At 36.4% G+C, this 14,890-nt stretch overlaps 2 protein-coding genes across 2 annotated transcripts; one reads left to right on the top strand and one right to left on the bottom strand.

Moving 5' to 3' along the window:
- Positions 1-897: 897 nt before the first annotated feature.
- Positions 898-4,766, top strand: LOC106425891. The gene has a single exon (XM_013866614.3). The coding sequence runs from the start codon at positions 1,285-1,287 to the stop codon at positions 4,597-4,599; it is 3,315 nt and encodes a 1,104-aa protein (XP_013722068.2). The 5' UTR covers positions 898-1,284; the 3' UTR covers positions 4,600-4,766.
- A 7,205-nt stretch (positions 4,767-11,971) lies between these two features.
- On the bottom strand, positions 11,972-14,861 carry LOC106376227. The gene has a single exon (XM_013816294.3). It carries the CDS (start codon positions 14,505-14,507, stop codon positions 12,234-12,236), a length of 2,274 nt encoding a protein of 757 aa, XP_013671748.2. The 5' UTR covers positions 14,508-14,861; the 3' UTR covers positions 11,972-12,233.
- Between the last annotated feature and the right edge of the window lie 29 nt (positions 14,862-14,890).

Here is a 14,890-nt window from a genome sequence, read left to right as displayed (position 1 = left end):
TCATGTTTGCTGGTTAAATGATTAATAGAGAAAAAATGTTTTGACCTATATAGTTCTAGTTCATCATTTCCTTTAAATAAAAGAAACATAGAGCAAATTATTTCTTCACATGCTCGATCGTGCTTATCTAGGGTTACTCATATAAATCTCTTAAATGCATGATTGGAGTCTGGAGACATACCTTCTCTTTTATCATTATGCTTTAATACATATATATTCATTTCGTATCATGAAGAATGATAACCACTCTTTCCAAATAATATAATTTAATCCATAGTAACTGAAATTCATTACAAATGGGAGTGGAAAGATTTGGACTACACAGATGCCAGAAAAGCTAATTATCCCTTCATGCAAAGACGGAAAAACTTATATGGGTGATATTTTGTTTATGAGAGTTACATTAGATCGCGATTCATATGGAGACGGATTATTCTGACCTAATGGACATGATTGAAAACTCTATTGACTGACCGGTCTTTGCTTCTGAACTAGTCTTATTCCGACTTCTGCAAGCCGATTTTTCGGAGTTCAATATCGCTCGTATACCCAGAACTAGAACATATTTTTTCGCCAAAGAGACAAAATGTAGCAGTGTTCTTTTTTTCATATAGATCAAATCCATTCGGATAGAGCATCTCTTCAAAACAACTCAAATCCACCTAACCACTTGATCTTAGAAAATGGGCGCAAAAAAGAAAAAGAATAACCTATCATATGGACAAAAGTCGTCGTTACAGTACTTTCAGTATCAATTAATATACTTTCAGTATCCATTAATATGATTTCATTTTTATAATGTCATAAATACCATGGCAATTAAGTTAACAAATCAACTTAAAATATGCCAAAATAGAACAATTGCGTTCACAAGTCACAAGAGTTCACCAGTGTTGGATTAAGCTTGAAAGAAAAAGTAAACTTGAGAAATAAGTTAACTTCTAATCCTACTGAGTTATGGTTTAAAGGATTAGAAAATATCCGAATAAATTATCCTAATGAATTTAGGATTAAGAAAAAGGAAATATGTGTTTTCTAATGAGTTTAGGAAATTTGATTTATATATAAGGAGATGCAAGGGTGTTGCATAACTTATGAGTTTTGTGATTGTGTGAGAGCTTGAGGTTTTTGAGTGAGTTTTCCTCAAGAGATTAATAAGAGAGTTATTCTTATTATAGAGTTTATACAATTCGAGATTCTATATTTGGTATCAGAGCCATAAAGATCATTGATGCTGTTCAAGAGATCAAAAGCTTGAAGATCATTGAAGTTACGGAGAAGAAGATGACCATGGTCGAGGACGAGAAGGAAGAAGAAATATACAAGAAATTTGGATTCTCTTCTATCGAGTGTCTGATGTTAAAATCCGCTATTAACACCATGTTGGCCATACGAATACAGATTGTTGGGTTCATGAAAGTTGTGGAAAGGCTAAAAACTTATGAAGAGAGAATCGGTGAAGAGGGTGCAGAACAACAAGATGAACATGGTGAATTATTCTCAGCTCACATGGACACGCAACAAACCCAGCACGAGAATTACGATGATAGCAAAGGAAGAGGACGAGGAGGTTGCTCAAACTGGAGAGGAAGAGGCCCTAGACGATCCGGGTACTACTATGTCACGACTTTACACGGTGGGAAATCACAAGAACAGAGTGAAATCAACTTAGAAGGATTCAGAGCAAAGAAATACAATATTCTTGTTACAACAGATACTGTAGGCCGTGGAATAGATGTTCTTGACGTGGCTCATGTCATAAACTATGACATCCTTAAACATATGGAGAGGTATACACATCGTATTGGGCGTACAAGACGTGCTGAAAAAAACTTTGATGCTAAATTACATTCCATAGGAGAGCTGGACAAAACAAACAGAAAAGCCGCTCTAAGCATCTTCTACTCGCTAGCCCTAGCCGAAGCTTTGATGTTCCTTGCGGAGAAAGCTTACTGGGAATGGCAGGTCAGTGTGTGTAGCTTGCTCGAGAATGTGACTAAACAATGTGGCTTTGGTGTTATTGGGATGGTCTCTATCAAGAGATTCTTCTTTGACGCCTTCTCAAAGTCTGTGAATGGGAGCAACTATGATGGGGATAATGTGGATATGGTCAGCTTTGTTATGGAACTGTTGGGCTCTAGCTGCCCATATGAACAGCTCATAGGTGCAAGAATTCTCAGGAAGTGTGCAGAGGATAAGATTGAGAAGATTGGAATCAACTTGCCCGTCATTGAAAGGTTGGTGGAGATGCGTAACTGGAAAGACGTGAAAGAAGAAGAGATTAGGAGATCAGCAGCTGAGATACTATCAAAGCTTGCTGGCATGACACAGTACTCTCTAAGAGTCGCTGGAATCACTGGTGCCATGGAGTCGATTTCATCACTATTACAGAACACAAGATCTTTAGGTGAAGCTCCTGACGAGATTGGAGAGAAGAATATCTTCCACGACCATCATCTACTATACGATTACTGTAGGTTCAACAACTTAGGCCTCTTGATTCTAAAGAAATTATCCAGAGATCATGACAACTATGGAAAAATCGGCAACATTAGAGGACTTCTTCAAAAGATTATTGACTTCATGCACACGGATGCAATACTCTTGAAGGATGAGAACGTAGAGATGGTTCTCTCACGATTCCTGACAGTGAAACGGTCCTTGCAACTAGTGAAAATGTTAGTAAGCATGAGCAAGAATACTGGGAGATGTCTTAGAAGAGAGATCTCAGAGATCGTTTTCACAGTTAGTAACCTGAGAGATGTACTGCATCATGGAGTGAGATACCCGAAACTGCAGAAGCTTAAGATTGAGATCTTGAGCTTCCTGGCCCTTGAGAGAGAGGCAAGGGAAAGAATTGGTGTGACTGGAGGTGTCATGAAAGAGCTCTTTAACATTTTCTTGAAAAGCAAGGCACGTAGGGATGTGAATGAGAGAAAGGTTAAAATCGCTGCAGGGGAAGCTATAGCTATGCTTGATTTGGAGAGTAGAAGCAACTGCGTCCACATTCTAAAGCTTGGAGTCTTGGCAAGACTTGTGGATGCATTTGAAGTTCCTTTGGTCCGTGTCAATGCAGCGAGAGTGTTGAGGAACTTGTGCTTATACTCAGAACATGAATGCTTTATAGAACTGAGGCTCATTAAAGCAGCAGCTCCCATGGTGTTGAAGTCAATAACATCGGGAGACAACAAGTTACAGGAAGTGATGCTAGGGTTAGCAACACAAGTGTTCAAATTCATGAGTTCAGAAGAAGTACACGACCCTTTGATGGATTCAGGGATAAAGAAGAAAGAACTGGCATACTTGTTTGTTTCGACTCTGAAGAAACATGACAAGCCATCGGTTAAGGTTCCAAAAATCAGGTTTGTGGTTGAGCTGGCGAGATGGATGATGGAAGGTGATGTGGAGAACGTTGTGATGTTCAGAGATTTGGCTATTAAGAGAGAGCAAGAGCTGCTTGGAGCTAAAGATAAAATTGACACCAAGGAATCTGAGCTGATTCAGATGATTTTAGCAAAGAGGGAAGATGAAATCAAGAACAAGAGGGAAGACTTAGCTGGAGAAAAAGAAGAAAACTTGCAGGATGCAGAGAGGAAGGCTCTCTCTGAGAAGAAGAAACTAAACCGGTCAAAGTGGAAGGCCAAACATAGGCTTCACAGGAAAGAAAAGAAATCATCCAAGGACAGAGCTGGAAATATAGCTGCTAACGCAGTTGCAAGTAATGAAACCCAGAAATCTGATACTGTTACTACTCCTACTGTTCCTGACGTTTTTAATAGTTTACAAATCAAACTCTGGGAATACCAAGTCAAAAAGAAAGCTGGCCAAGTTACAGTTGGGTATGCAGATAGGAGTATAAGGATACGGGGTACTGAGAAAGGGACATGTAAAACTACTCTTGGTGGAGTTGATACAAACGGAGACTATTTCTTTGCATGCTGTGAAATCCAGAGACAAACCAAGGATATAGTTGTGGGTGTGTGGTACAGTAACTCAGGAAGTCTGTTGACTTGTCAACAGGCAGGGAAAACAATTGTTTTCTTCCGGGTGTTAAGTCGGGATATACAAAAATCCAAAGAGTCTCTTGAAACTGTAATAAAGTTACATGCAACATCTGAGATACCAATTGTTGGAGAAAGAAATAGTGGGCATAGAGTTGACCCTGAAGATGGTAAGAGCGTGGAAGGAAATATATTTTATGTTGATGAAAGTCTAATTATGAGGTGTTCGATCGAACAAGAGACTGTTGTGTTATCATCAGGTGAAGCTACATTGATAACAGAGAATGAAGCTGCGAAATTGGCTACATGGCGTGGAGAGTTACAACGGCGTATACTCAGGAGAGAACAGAGAACTGACATCTTGTGGAGAGCACTTGGAAAATTGAAGTTCAAGGAGATGAGAGGTGTTGAAGATTTTTCGAAAATGGAGTTCAAGCTTAAGGGGGAGAATGTTGGATTAAGCTTGAAAGAAAAAGTAAACTTGAGAAATAAGTTAACTTCTAATCCTACTGAGTTATGGTTTAAAGGATTAGAAAATATCCGAATAAATTATCCTAATGAATTTAGGATTAAGAAAAAGGAAATATGTGTTTTCTAATGAGTTTAGGAAATTTGATTTATATATAAGGAGATGCAAGGGTGTTGCATAACTTATGAGTTTTGTGATTGTGTGAGAGCTTGAGGTTTTTGAGTGAGTTTTCCTCAAGAGATTAATAAGAGAGTTATTCTTATTATAGAGTTTATACAATTCGAGATTCTATATTCTGTCCAACTCTAATAGTACGAGGCCTTTTGGAATGGAAACCAAAAGTAAAACCATGCGGGCTTGCCTAAGGCCCAAAGTGGACAATATCGTACTAATAAGATAAGATAGAGTTGGACACGGGATTTCACAATCCCAACAACCAGTGTACTAGACGCCATAACACCACACATATAATATGTCAAAAAGGTACAATTGCGTTCAGAAGAGTTCTTCGAGACCTGCTTATTCCGAGTATCATTTCTATGTTTTGGTATTTTTATATTCCTCATTATATGTTTGCACACAATCCGACGAATGTGGAAAACCAATAACATACCTACCAGATCTTATTCTCTGATTTGATTCAGTCGTTGAAGTTTTATTTTTCAGACCTAATGACAGCCATGTCTACAACTGCACGGAATATTCTCCTGCGTGGACTGAATCCAATTAATTAATATTTTCAGACCTGATGGCAGATATGTCTAGCACTGCATGGAATCATTGTCTTATATACCTGATTTGTAATCTATCAACTTTATAGGATTACAAAATCTGATAGCTAAGGAATTAAAAATAATTAGTTATATGTATTTGTTATTGTCGTATATACTTTCTCATCTACTACCATGACAAAACCAAACCAACTATGGTTAGCTAATGTCATGTATCCTAGAGCCGGCCAATAAACATTGTAATAAGAACTTCAAAATTGTAATATAAGAAAAAACAGATTTCATAACATTTCCATTTGTCAAATAATCTTGTTAGCTTTATATTTAAAAGGCTGGTGACATTGTTCATCTTATGTTATAAGTAAATTTTGCATGGCTCTCTTGATCGTTATATATGTAGGCATGTTACATAAGTATATCACAAACAAACAAAAATATAACAACGATCTTACGTGAAAATGGAAGTAGGTATATTGTGGTTGGAAATAAATTAGCATAGTTTGTTTACAAAAAAATAAAAAAAAATAGCATAGTGGCTAGCTCAACGGAGTAATCTAACTACATGTAGGTTCTTCTTTGGACTTGGAAACGAACAAGACACATTATTAGATACTAATTTCTTTCACTGTTAAATTATTATAGCAAGATAGACATAGTGCATATAGAAGCAATCCTTGTGATAGTGTTTTAGCATATTCTATAGTTTGTATGCTAATAATATATATCTATGGACAAAATACTGATTTTCTCTAATAATTATTTTCTTTAATAATTAAAAACCAAATGATGTTTTAGCGTAGGAGATGTGGGTGTTATCATTTGCATTGTGGTCTCGCGAAAGTTTAACTAAAAAGGATTTTTTTTGTAAAAATAATTATTGGGGGATTTCTAAAATAGTTGATTTTCGGGAGTTACATTATCACAGTTTTGCTTGGTCACTATAGTCAAGTCAAAATGTTCAATTTATGAATGGGTTTTGTGAAAATATTTATACCTGAATGCATGCATGCATGCTTAATTTAACGTATCGAACACTTGATATTATGAAAAAATGTAGAACTAAATATTAAAAATGAACTGAAGGACTAAATAATAGTAACACATTTGAAAGTCATATCGCTCTCGTTTGCCGCAATAGCTCTCGCGGTAAGTTTTTGTTGAAGAATATCATCTTTTTTTTTTTTTTTTGGTAAACGAAGAATATCATCTTCAGAGTACGTTAATGTTATATAAGTATAAACAAAATTACAATTGACGTGATTCAAGGGGGAAACCACATAAACTGCGGAGATTTACCGTGAAGAATGATTCTCATTTACACCAAAAAACAAAGAAAATGATTCTCGCTCTGGTCAAATAAGAGAGAGTTTGACCGCACGTGACAGACATTCATAATTTTGTCAGTGGAACGACGTAGTTCAACGGCAGTGAATCACCGGAGTATCATAGCTGCACCGCACACGACCGTAATGATCTCCGAGCCACTGATCTTGTCACGAGTAGGTTACTTGATAGGGCAATCCAATCCAGGGCCGGCTGAGTATGGCGGCGGTCAGTGCGACCAGCCCGGAGCAGTGGCGGAGCCAGGAAAAATATGGACGTGGGTCATAAAAGTTTCTTAAATGCAAAAATGCATAAATGTTATCGAAAAAATATTACAATGCACTAAAACTTAAAGATGTACTTCAAAAGCTCTAAGAAATTGCCTTTATTTGTTGACTCTTCTTTCTCATCATGCGCACGAAAAGATAAACCTTGATGTAATAAGTGTCTACAAACATCAATTGAAGCGCCCAAGCGGATTCGATAATCACTTTTCACAATATCAGTTTGCTTATGTAAAGCATGTTTGATAGACTGACCTTGTCTCATCAAATCTTCACATTTATTTTTAGCATCATTGTGAAAACTAGAATGATCTCCCACATGCTTACTGAAACTATCAACCTTATTCCAGCTAGAAAAACCCGTTGATACAAAAGTATCGCTCCCACCTTGTTTTCCAACTTGAACTCTGAACAAGTAACAAAACAAGCAAAAAGCCTTTTCTTGTTCTACACTATACTCTAACCAATCAGGATATTGGTCAAACCATTGTGGATTAAAACGTCGCCATACACCTCCTATTGATTTTTGTTTAAAAGTATGACCGCGAGGTTGACAAGGTCCTCTAGTCAAATATATGCGGCGTACCTCGTCTATTTGATTATGATCATACTCTTGAATTTTTTTCCGCTTAGCTGGATCAAATGCCAAATCATCCACACTGATCCTCGGTGGTGGAATTTTTCTTATCACAAATCGATCCATTGTTTATGATAATACCTACATAAATAAAATAAAATGAAATACAATTTTTATGAGAATAACAAAATTTATACTACTGATAAGTAAATCAAACTTTTAAAACATCGTAGCCTAATCTAGCCCTCCTCTCCAATAAACCGTTTCATTCACCAGCTTTAAAACAATCCTAGCATAATTTGATATCCGTCTACGTCCCAGTAAAGCTAAGAAGGGTTTAATTCTCCATGTCTCCATAGTTTTTACTTTCTAAATTAAATAAAAAAATCTAGAACATCTCAATGTAACAGTGAATTTAGAATTTAGAGAAGAGAAACTACTCATAAAGTTAAAAGACATAAAATAATTACCTTGACTTTAAAACCAAATTGGATCAGGTTTCAGACTTTCAACCAAGCTTCATGAATTGATTCACGTATCACGACAGAAAAAAAAAAAAGAAGAATTAGGTTTTTAGTATTAGGATAACGAGATCTCTTAGTGATAATTGGGTTTATTTATTTTAACGGGCTTAGTTTATTTTAATTTTGTAATGGTTTATATACTTTATTGGGCTAGTAATTAATTTGTATAGTTTGCTATTGGGTTAAACAAGTTCAATTAAATTCAAGGGGGTCAATCAAAATAATGCACTAGGGTCAATCTAAAATATTTAACAAGCATTACATTATTTTTCTAAATTTCACATGGGTCATTTGACCACCATGCCAATGCATTGCCTCCGCCACTGGCCCGGAGCCCATACCAAATTTTTTTTTTTTTGAAATTTTTATGTTTAAATTGCATATATAATATTACATTCAAATAAATATAGTGTAATGAAATAGAATTATGTAAAATAATTTAAATTTTTACAAAGTTCAAAAAAAAAATAAATGTAGTTTTTTTTTAAAAAAATTAATAGTTAAATGATTCAAAAAAAAATTTGTTCTAAATTTTTTTATGGTAAAGCTTAATTCTTTTTTATACTGGGACCCATCGTAGTATCGAGCCGACCCTGGGGCAATCAACTGCATAGGCAATATATCATTTTATAAACATAAAGGTATTTTATTCCATTGTCTTAGTTTTTTTTCTCTAGGCAAAGCATACCTTATACTATAAGCTAAAGAAAACATACCTAATACCATATTCCAAGGACATCTTCAATTTCATTCTATTTTCTATATTAAACTCTATTATAGAGTAAAATATTTTCCAACCCCACTTTATATTCTACTCTAAAATAGTGCAACTCTATTTTTTACTATATATTTGGTGTATAGAGTGGAACTTTTTTATTTATACTTTAATCATTTTATTCTTTAATCTTTTTATTTTGTAACTATTTATTTGTGTAATTTAATTATGCAAACAACACAATATATATAAACGTTGGAAACTTATTTTATTATTCAAAAAAAATAATCACTAAATTCAAAATAATTTTATAAGATTAGCCAAAGAAAACAAATACTAAAATTAAAAATAAGGAACATAACATAAAATTAAAATTATAGATAATACTGACTTAATTTTCTGGTAAATTTTCCCATATCCACTAAAATTGTAAAATACTATCCAAATGATATTTTGTTTGAATAGTTTCTTGGTCGATTTAGAAAACCAAAGATAAAAAAGCTCATTTCGCATTTAAAATTTGTTAATTGATAATTTATGAGAAAAATACAATAATGGTAATGTTTAAGTTAAAATGTATTATGTTTTTAATATAATGTTATGTAATTTTTAATATAATAAATGTTTGATATAAATATATAATTTATGAAAACTTTATATAAGGGATCAATTTGTAAATTTTGTAAGTAAAAAGTATTAACCATAAAATAGAAATGAATATATTTAAAAATATTTTTTTAAAAAATATTTATTTTTAGAGTCAAATATAGAGTAAACCGTCGAAGAGAAATTTATTCTATTTTATAGTTAATCTATTCTTAGAAGAATGTGCACTATAGTATTTATTTTTAAAAATATATATTTTATATGCACTAAGTGTTTAGCATAAGAAAAGCTTTAAAAGATGCCTGTAAACCGATTGTAGCCTCTAGGTTTAAACTCTATTTTGTTAAATGGAGAAAGAACTATAAATTTTCATAAAATTAAACAACATTTATGTTTGTATCTGATTATATCACATTGAAAAAATATTGTCCTCTTGCAAATCATTTCCCCTTATTTTCTGGCTTTATTCCTGGCTTTTTCTATAAAAAAAACTTCTAACGCAAAAAGAAAGCAAATACAAATACATGTACACATTCATACAGTCTTCAGAGATTTGGTGAGAAAACATTTCGTTTGCCAACAGAAAAATCTGTCTCACCACCGAAATGGTGAAAATACCAAATTAATAATTACGATAACTTTTGTTTAGGTTGTAATTGCGTGAGTACATAATTACATTACTATTTTTCTTTCAAGACGTAATTACAATAACTTTCACTAGGTATTATACATCTCTTTAATTTAATTATAGAAAAGAAACTTTAGAATTTATTTTTGGAAAACAAATTATTTTGATTAAAAGCAAATTAATTTTGTAAAAAACCATAGCTAAGCTGCCAGTTAGTGCCTTTATCTTCCAAAGTTCTTTCAGATTTACATGCATAAATGTAAGCCTAACGTTAAAAGAAATGTACATGCAGAAAAAGTGAGCCCAATACATTTGTATTCTGAGTTTTTTTTTTTGTTAATTGTCTAAATTTAAGTTTTGATCTTCTTGAGATTAATTGTTGGAGGAGTTGGTTGAGGTGAATCTAATGCCTGCTAGAAAGTTCAAAGTTACACAAGGAGAAAAATAATAAAGTGTATTTTAAAACAAAAAGTGGTATACTTTGCTATTTGTGGGGTATAAACATAATTATCGATTTCTACTTTTTAGGTCCCTTTTCCTTGTTCAGCATAGTTAAAATTACCACCCCAATGAAAATGACTCCTTGTTAAATCAGTAGCCTATATAGATTAAACTTTTAAATTGATTAATAATAAGCAATAGTATGAAAATATTTCTTAAAAGTAGCAGTACTTGAAGAATGTAGTAAGTACATATATGTATGTATGTGAAAAGAAGTACTTGACTTATATATTGGTCTATAGCCCAAATGGGAGGAATGGGAAGGGTTCATCAATGGTGCAGTGTGATCCGGTTGATTTCAAATGGTAACCAAGGGAGAAGTATTAATTTCTTGATGAGATATTGCCTTCAAGTGGTGATTGATGTTATTTGGCATGAGAGGAATATCAGGAGGGTAGGGGAGCTTTCTCAACCAGCAGCTTGTCTGATTAGCCGGTTGGAAACAAATGTTAGAAACAGAGTTACTTCACTTCGAAAGGTTGTAGGTGGGAAACATGAGAAGACCATGGAGTTATGGTTTGCAAGGAGTTAAAGGAGACAGTTTGTCTTTTTTTGAGATTATTGTAGTTCGATTTATGTTTTGAGTTTGTAGAGAAGTAGCAGTGGAACTCTATACCAAAGTTTTTTTTTTATTTGAATAAATTTAAAATTCTTTCAAAAAAAAATAGCTTAAGTGGGAAAATAGCATCTAAATAATTGTAATTCTCTATACTGTTTATAAATAATTGTTTTTTTCATTGATATCCCTGTTTTTACTTAATTTGTGTAATTTTACTTTAGCTGTCCGGTCAGTCCATTTATGAAATCTTTCCACTAGATTTCAAATTATGGTTCTATTGATAAAGTTATGATTTACAAGAATATAAATCATGGGTTACAGATTTTCTTTTCTAGAAATACCCCACAAAGTACAAACCATTGGCTCCTATAAATAAATAGGAAAGATATCTACCTTTTAAACTATTCATAGTTGTATAAAGTATAAACCATGTGTAATTAACAAGACCTGTAATAAGTAGCTTCAACCATAAACATCAGTAGATAGGTTTGGAATCTCAACAAATATTTAATGATTTAAAGGTGTAGGGCTTAAGAATTGTTCTCCAGCATTTGAAACTTGACAATTCACTGCTTCAAAATGAATTTGTATACAACAACAAAAACTATGATTTCGATACAATAACCTCCCCACTGAACTTGCTATCAAGGTGGGGATCCACATTTTTTGTTTTCCTGAATGTTAAAAAATAGATTGATAGTTACTTAGAATATATGTATAGAATCGTAACCATAATCATAATCACGGTTGAAATGAGATCGGAACCGGCTAAACAGGGCTTTTGTTCTTCAGCTACTCTAGATAGCAAAGTAAACATCTTTTGTCATAGCCATCAACAAACGTTATCATGAAGAAAGAACATTAAACTTTCAAAAGTTTAAGTCATTTTCTCGAAAAGTAAAGACATGTTTTCAAGTCATGATTAAGAATATGAATTTCGATGAAAAAACGAGAGGGATCATTACACTTTGTACCAACAGAGGAAGAAGCCAACGCTGTCGTTAGTTCAGAGTTTCTCATCTAACGGATACATCTATGGTTATGACAAGAAACTGAAAGCTACAAAATGTTTCATCGACCATAAAAGAGTACTAGAACCAATGATGGAACTTAGTACTATGATTACAAGACAAATAACTCAAAAAATTTGAATCACCATCAACATTTTTTGGAATCAAGTACAAAATTAATATTAATCATAGTAAATGAAAGAAAAGAATCCAAACAATCCTAAAAATGACAAATTCTAATGGAAAAAACTAAGCTGAAATCAAATTGATCAAAACATAGGATTCAAATTTAGAGAAAAAAAATGTCACACCGAGGATGTGTCCACAAGAACATCGTTAAGCAAATTGTCATCACCATTAGCCATGGCTAGTAGCTCTGCATCCCTATCCTCCTCATTAGAGAAATCTCTTCTTTCAAACTTCGAATTAGCTGATATAAAGATCAGCTTCTGAGCTCGATCTATGGCTGCATGTGACCTCCCATGAGAGCTAACCCATTTCAAAAGAGAGGAATTGCATTTGAACCCACAAGTAGTAGCATGGAGGAAAATGAGCCTTACAGCAACTTTCCCTAGTGACCTGAACTCACTAAGATACGTCTCCCAAACAAGCCTACTGCTTTGAGGATTCGCTATCCTCATCTTACCAGAGACCGGGTCACGCTCTTTCATCTGAACGGCCCTTGCATACATAGGATCAAGCCCTTCGGTTCTCCATTTCATAAGCTCCATCAACGCAATGTGTGCCTCGTCTCTAGACACAAGCCTTGTTATCAACTTATCTACATCTTTCTCTTGCTCTGGTGACAAACATTTAAACGGAGGAAGATACTTCCCGCTGCTATCTCTTATCAAGTAAAGAGGGTCGAGTATAAACGCAGCAGCCCAAGCCGGGTGATAACACTTCTTGAACCTTCTCTCAACGATCTCATCAACATGTCCTCCCCCTACGTTAAACTTAGAATCCCAATCTTTAATCTTAGCTCTCAGCTCGTCCCATAGAGGAAGACATTGCCCAACGAGCAGCTTATCTTCCTCTATCCTCCGAGCCATCTCTTTAACAAGCTTGATCAAAGCGTGAACCGCCTCCACCTCGTTCCAAAACCCTCCGTCTCCAACCATCTCCGCAACCTCCCTAGCCATATGAACCTCCATCAAAACAGCTTTACAAGCCTCATCATGCATCACAAGCTGAATCGCTCTAGCGGAACTCAACACATCCTCAAGAAGATTAAACAATGGCTCAAAGTAACAACAAGCCTTACTACTACTACCACTACTACTACAATGCAAAGGAGGCAACCGCAGCATTATCGCTTCCCCGTGTTCTCGCAGCTGATACTTACAGTGCGCGTTACGTATCCCCGCCGTGCTGTTAATAAACTTGGCGAGCCTCTCGCAGTTTTGAGATACCGATTTGAACAAAGGCAGCTCTCTGACAAAGTCTTTGACCAAACTGTTGACCCCTTGGAACTGACACGACAGGTTGACCATCCACTGATGCCGCCCCTCGAGGCTCCTCAGCGCTTTGTTCTTGAACTTATCTGAAACCACCCCAACGCACCTCTGAGGTGAATTTCCGCAAATACCCTTAACCGTTTCCAACAAAACCTCCTCCGCGTAGTTAGACGGAACCGCTCCGTTAACCAGAACCGCCTTACGGTAAAGACTCATCCCGTTGGGTAAATTCACGATCAGACTCACCAGATTAGAGTTCCACCCGTCCGACGCGATTTGGAAGAACATGGCGTCTCGGATTCGCGACTCGGACTCAACCCTCGCCTCCTCGTACTTTAGGTCCAGTCTCGTCGTGGCGAAGTCCCTCTTGGAGACGGTCGGTAAACCGACTTGGGTGAGAAAAGCTCGGAACTTCGGATGCTCCAGACCCGAGAGCGAGACCGAGCCGCATGACTCGTAGACCCAGCCGGAGAGAGAGTCCAGCGCCGAGTCTACCTGCGATCTCGTGAGAGACTGCGTGTGAGACGGTTTGGGACTCTTGAGCTTCTTCACGCTGTCTTCGAGCATAGCCAGCGGAACCAGATCGTCTCTTCCGCCGGAGAGCATCGGCGGAGGAGGAGCGGCGGAGTACTGCAATTCCCCGCCGCAGAATCTGGAAGGATCGACGACGGTTATCGGATGAGGAGAGCTGAGGCGGGAAGGAACGGCGGCGCCGGAGGAGTTGCGTTTCCGGTGGTGGTGGTGAGGATGAGAAGGAGAAGAGGAGGAGGAAGGAGTGGAGACGGAGGAAGAGGTGAAATTGGGACAGGTGCCGCGTTTGAGATGCTCGGAGGCGGTGCGGGAAGGGTTGGAGGCGGAGAAAACGGCGTCGCATAAGGAGCAGCGGAGTTTAACTGCTTTGGGGAGAGCAGTGTCGGTGTTGCGTACGAGGATTGGTTCGAGGTGAGTCCAGTACCACGCGCCTTTCCCTTTCACTGCTTTGTTCCTCACCGTCATCAACCCTTCGTATCTCTTGCTCAACGCCTTCGCCGTTAGCTCCTCCGGAGTTAACCCGTCCATCGCCGTCGTCTCCGGTTGCTGCTGCTGAGCCGCCGTTGGAGCGTTGTTGTTCGTCGTCGCCATTTGCAAAAGTGGAAATAAACTTACCGGCGACTACTTAACGCCATTTTTGAGAGTAATTCACTCTACTCTATAGTCTCTAGTCTCTCCTCTTCTTCACTGATCGGTCTTTCTTGTGTATGTGTGTATTGAGAGTTTTTTTTTAGAAGAAAGAGACAGCGAAGAAGACAAGAAAAAGGAGAGGAAGAAGTTTGGAAGACACGCGCGTGCGTTGAGAGAAGGTTTTTTGAAAGGAACAAGGTGTGAGTGAGAACAGAGTCCCACGTCGTACGAGAAGAACACAAACGTTACATTGGCTCCTCGCTTCCCCATCATTGGAGCGTTTTCTTCACGCGCTTCTTTGTGGTTTTCTTTTCGGACATTGTCTTGTCTGCTGCTTTTCTTTT

The sequence above is a fragment of the Brassica napus genome, chromosome A6, assembly GCF_020379485.1.
Source record: "Brassica napus cultivar Da-Ae chromosome A6, Da-Ae, whole genome shotgun sequence".
In the NCBI taxonomy this organism is placed as follows: Eukaryota; Viridiplantae; Streptophyta; class Magnoliopsida; order Brassicales; family Brassicaceae; genus Brassica; species Brassica napus.
The sequence above is the reverse complement of the archived record's forward strand: the minus strand, read 5'-3'. Positions and strand labels throughout refer to the sequence as shown.

What these genes read in the sequence shown, in the direction of transcription:
- LOC106425891 (XM_013866614.3), top strand. Translation starts at nt 1,285, where the DNA reads ATGACCATGGTCGAGGACGAGAAGGAAGAAGAAATATACAAGAAATTT.
- LOC106376227 (XM_013816294.3), bottom strand. Translation starts at nt 14,507, where the DNA reads ATGGCGACGACGAACAACAACGCTCCAACGGCGGCTCAGCAGCAGCAA.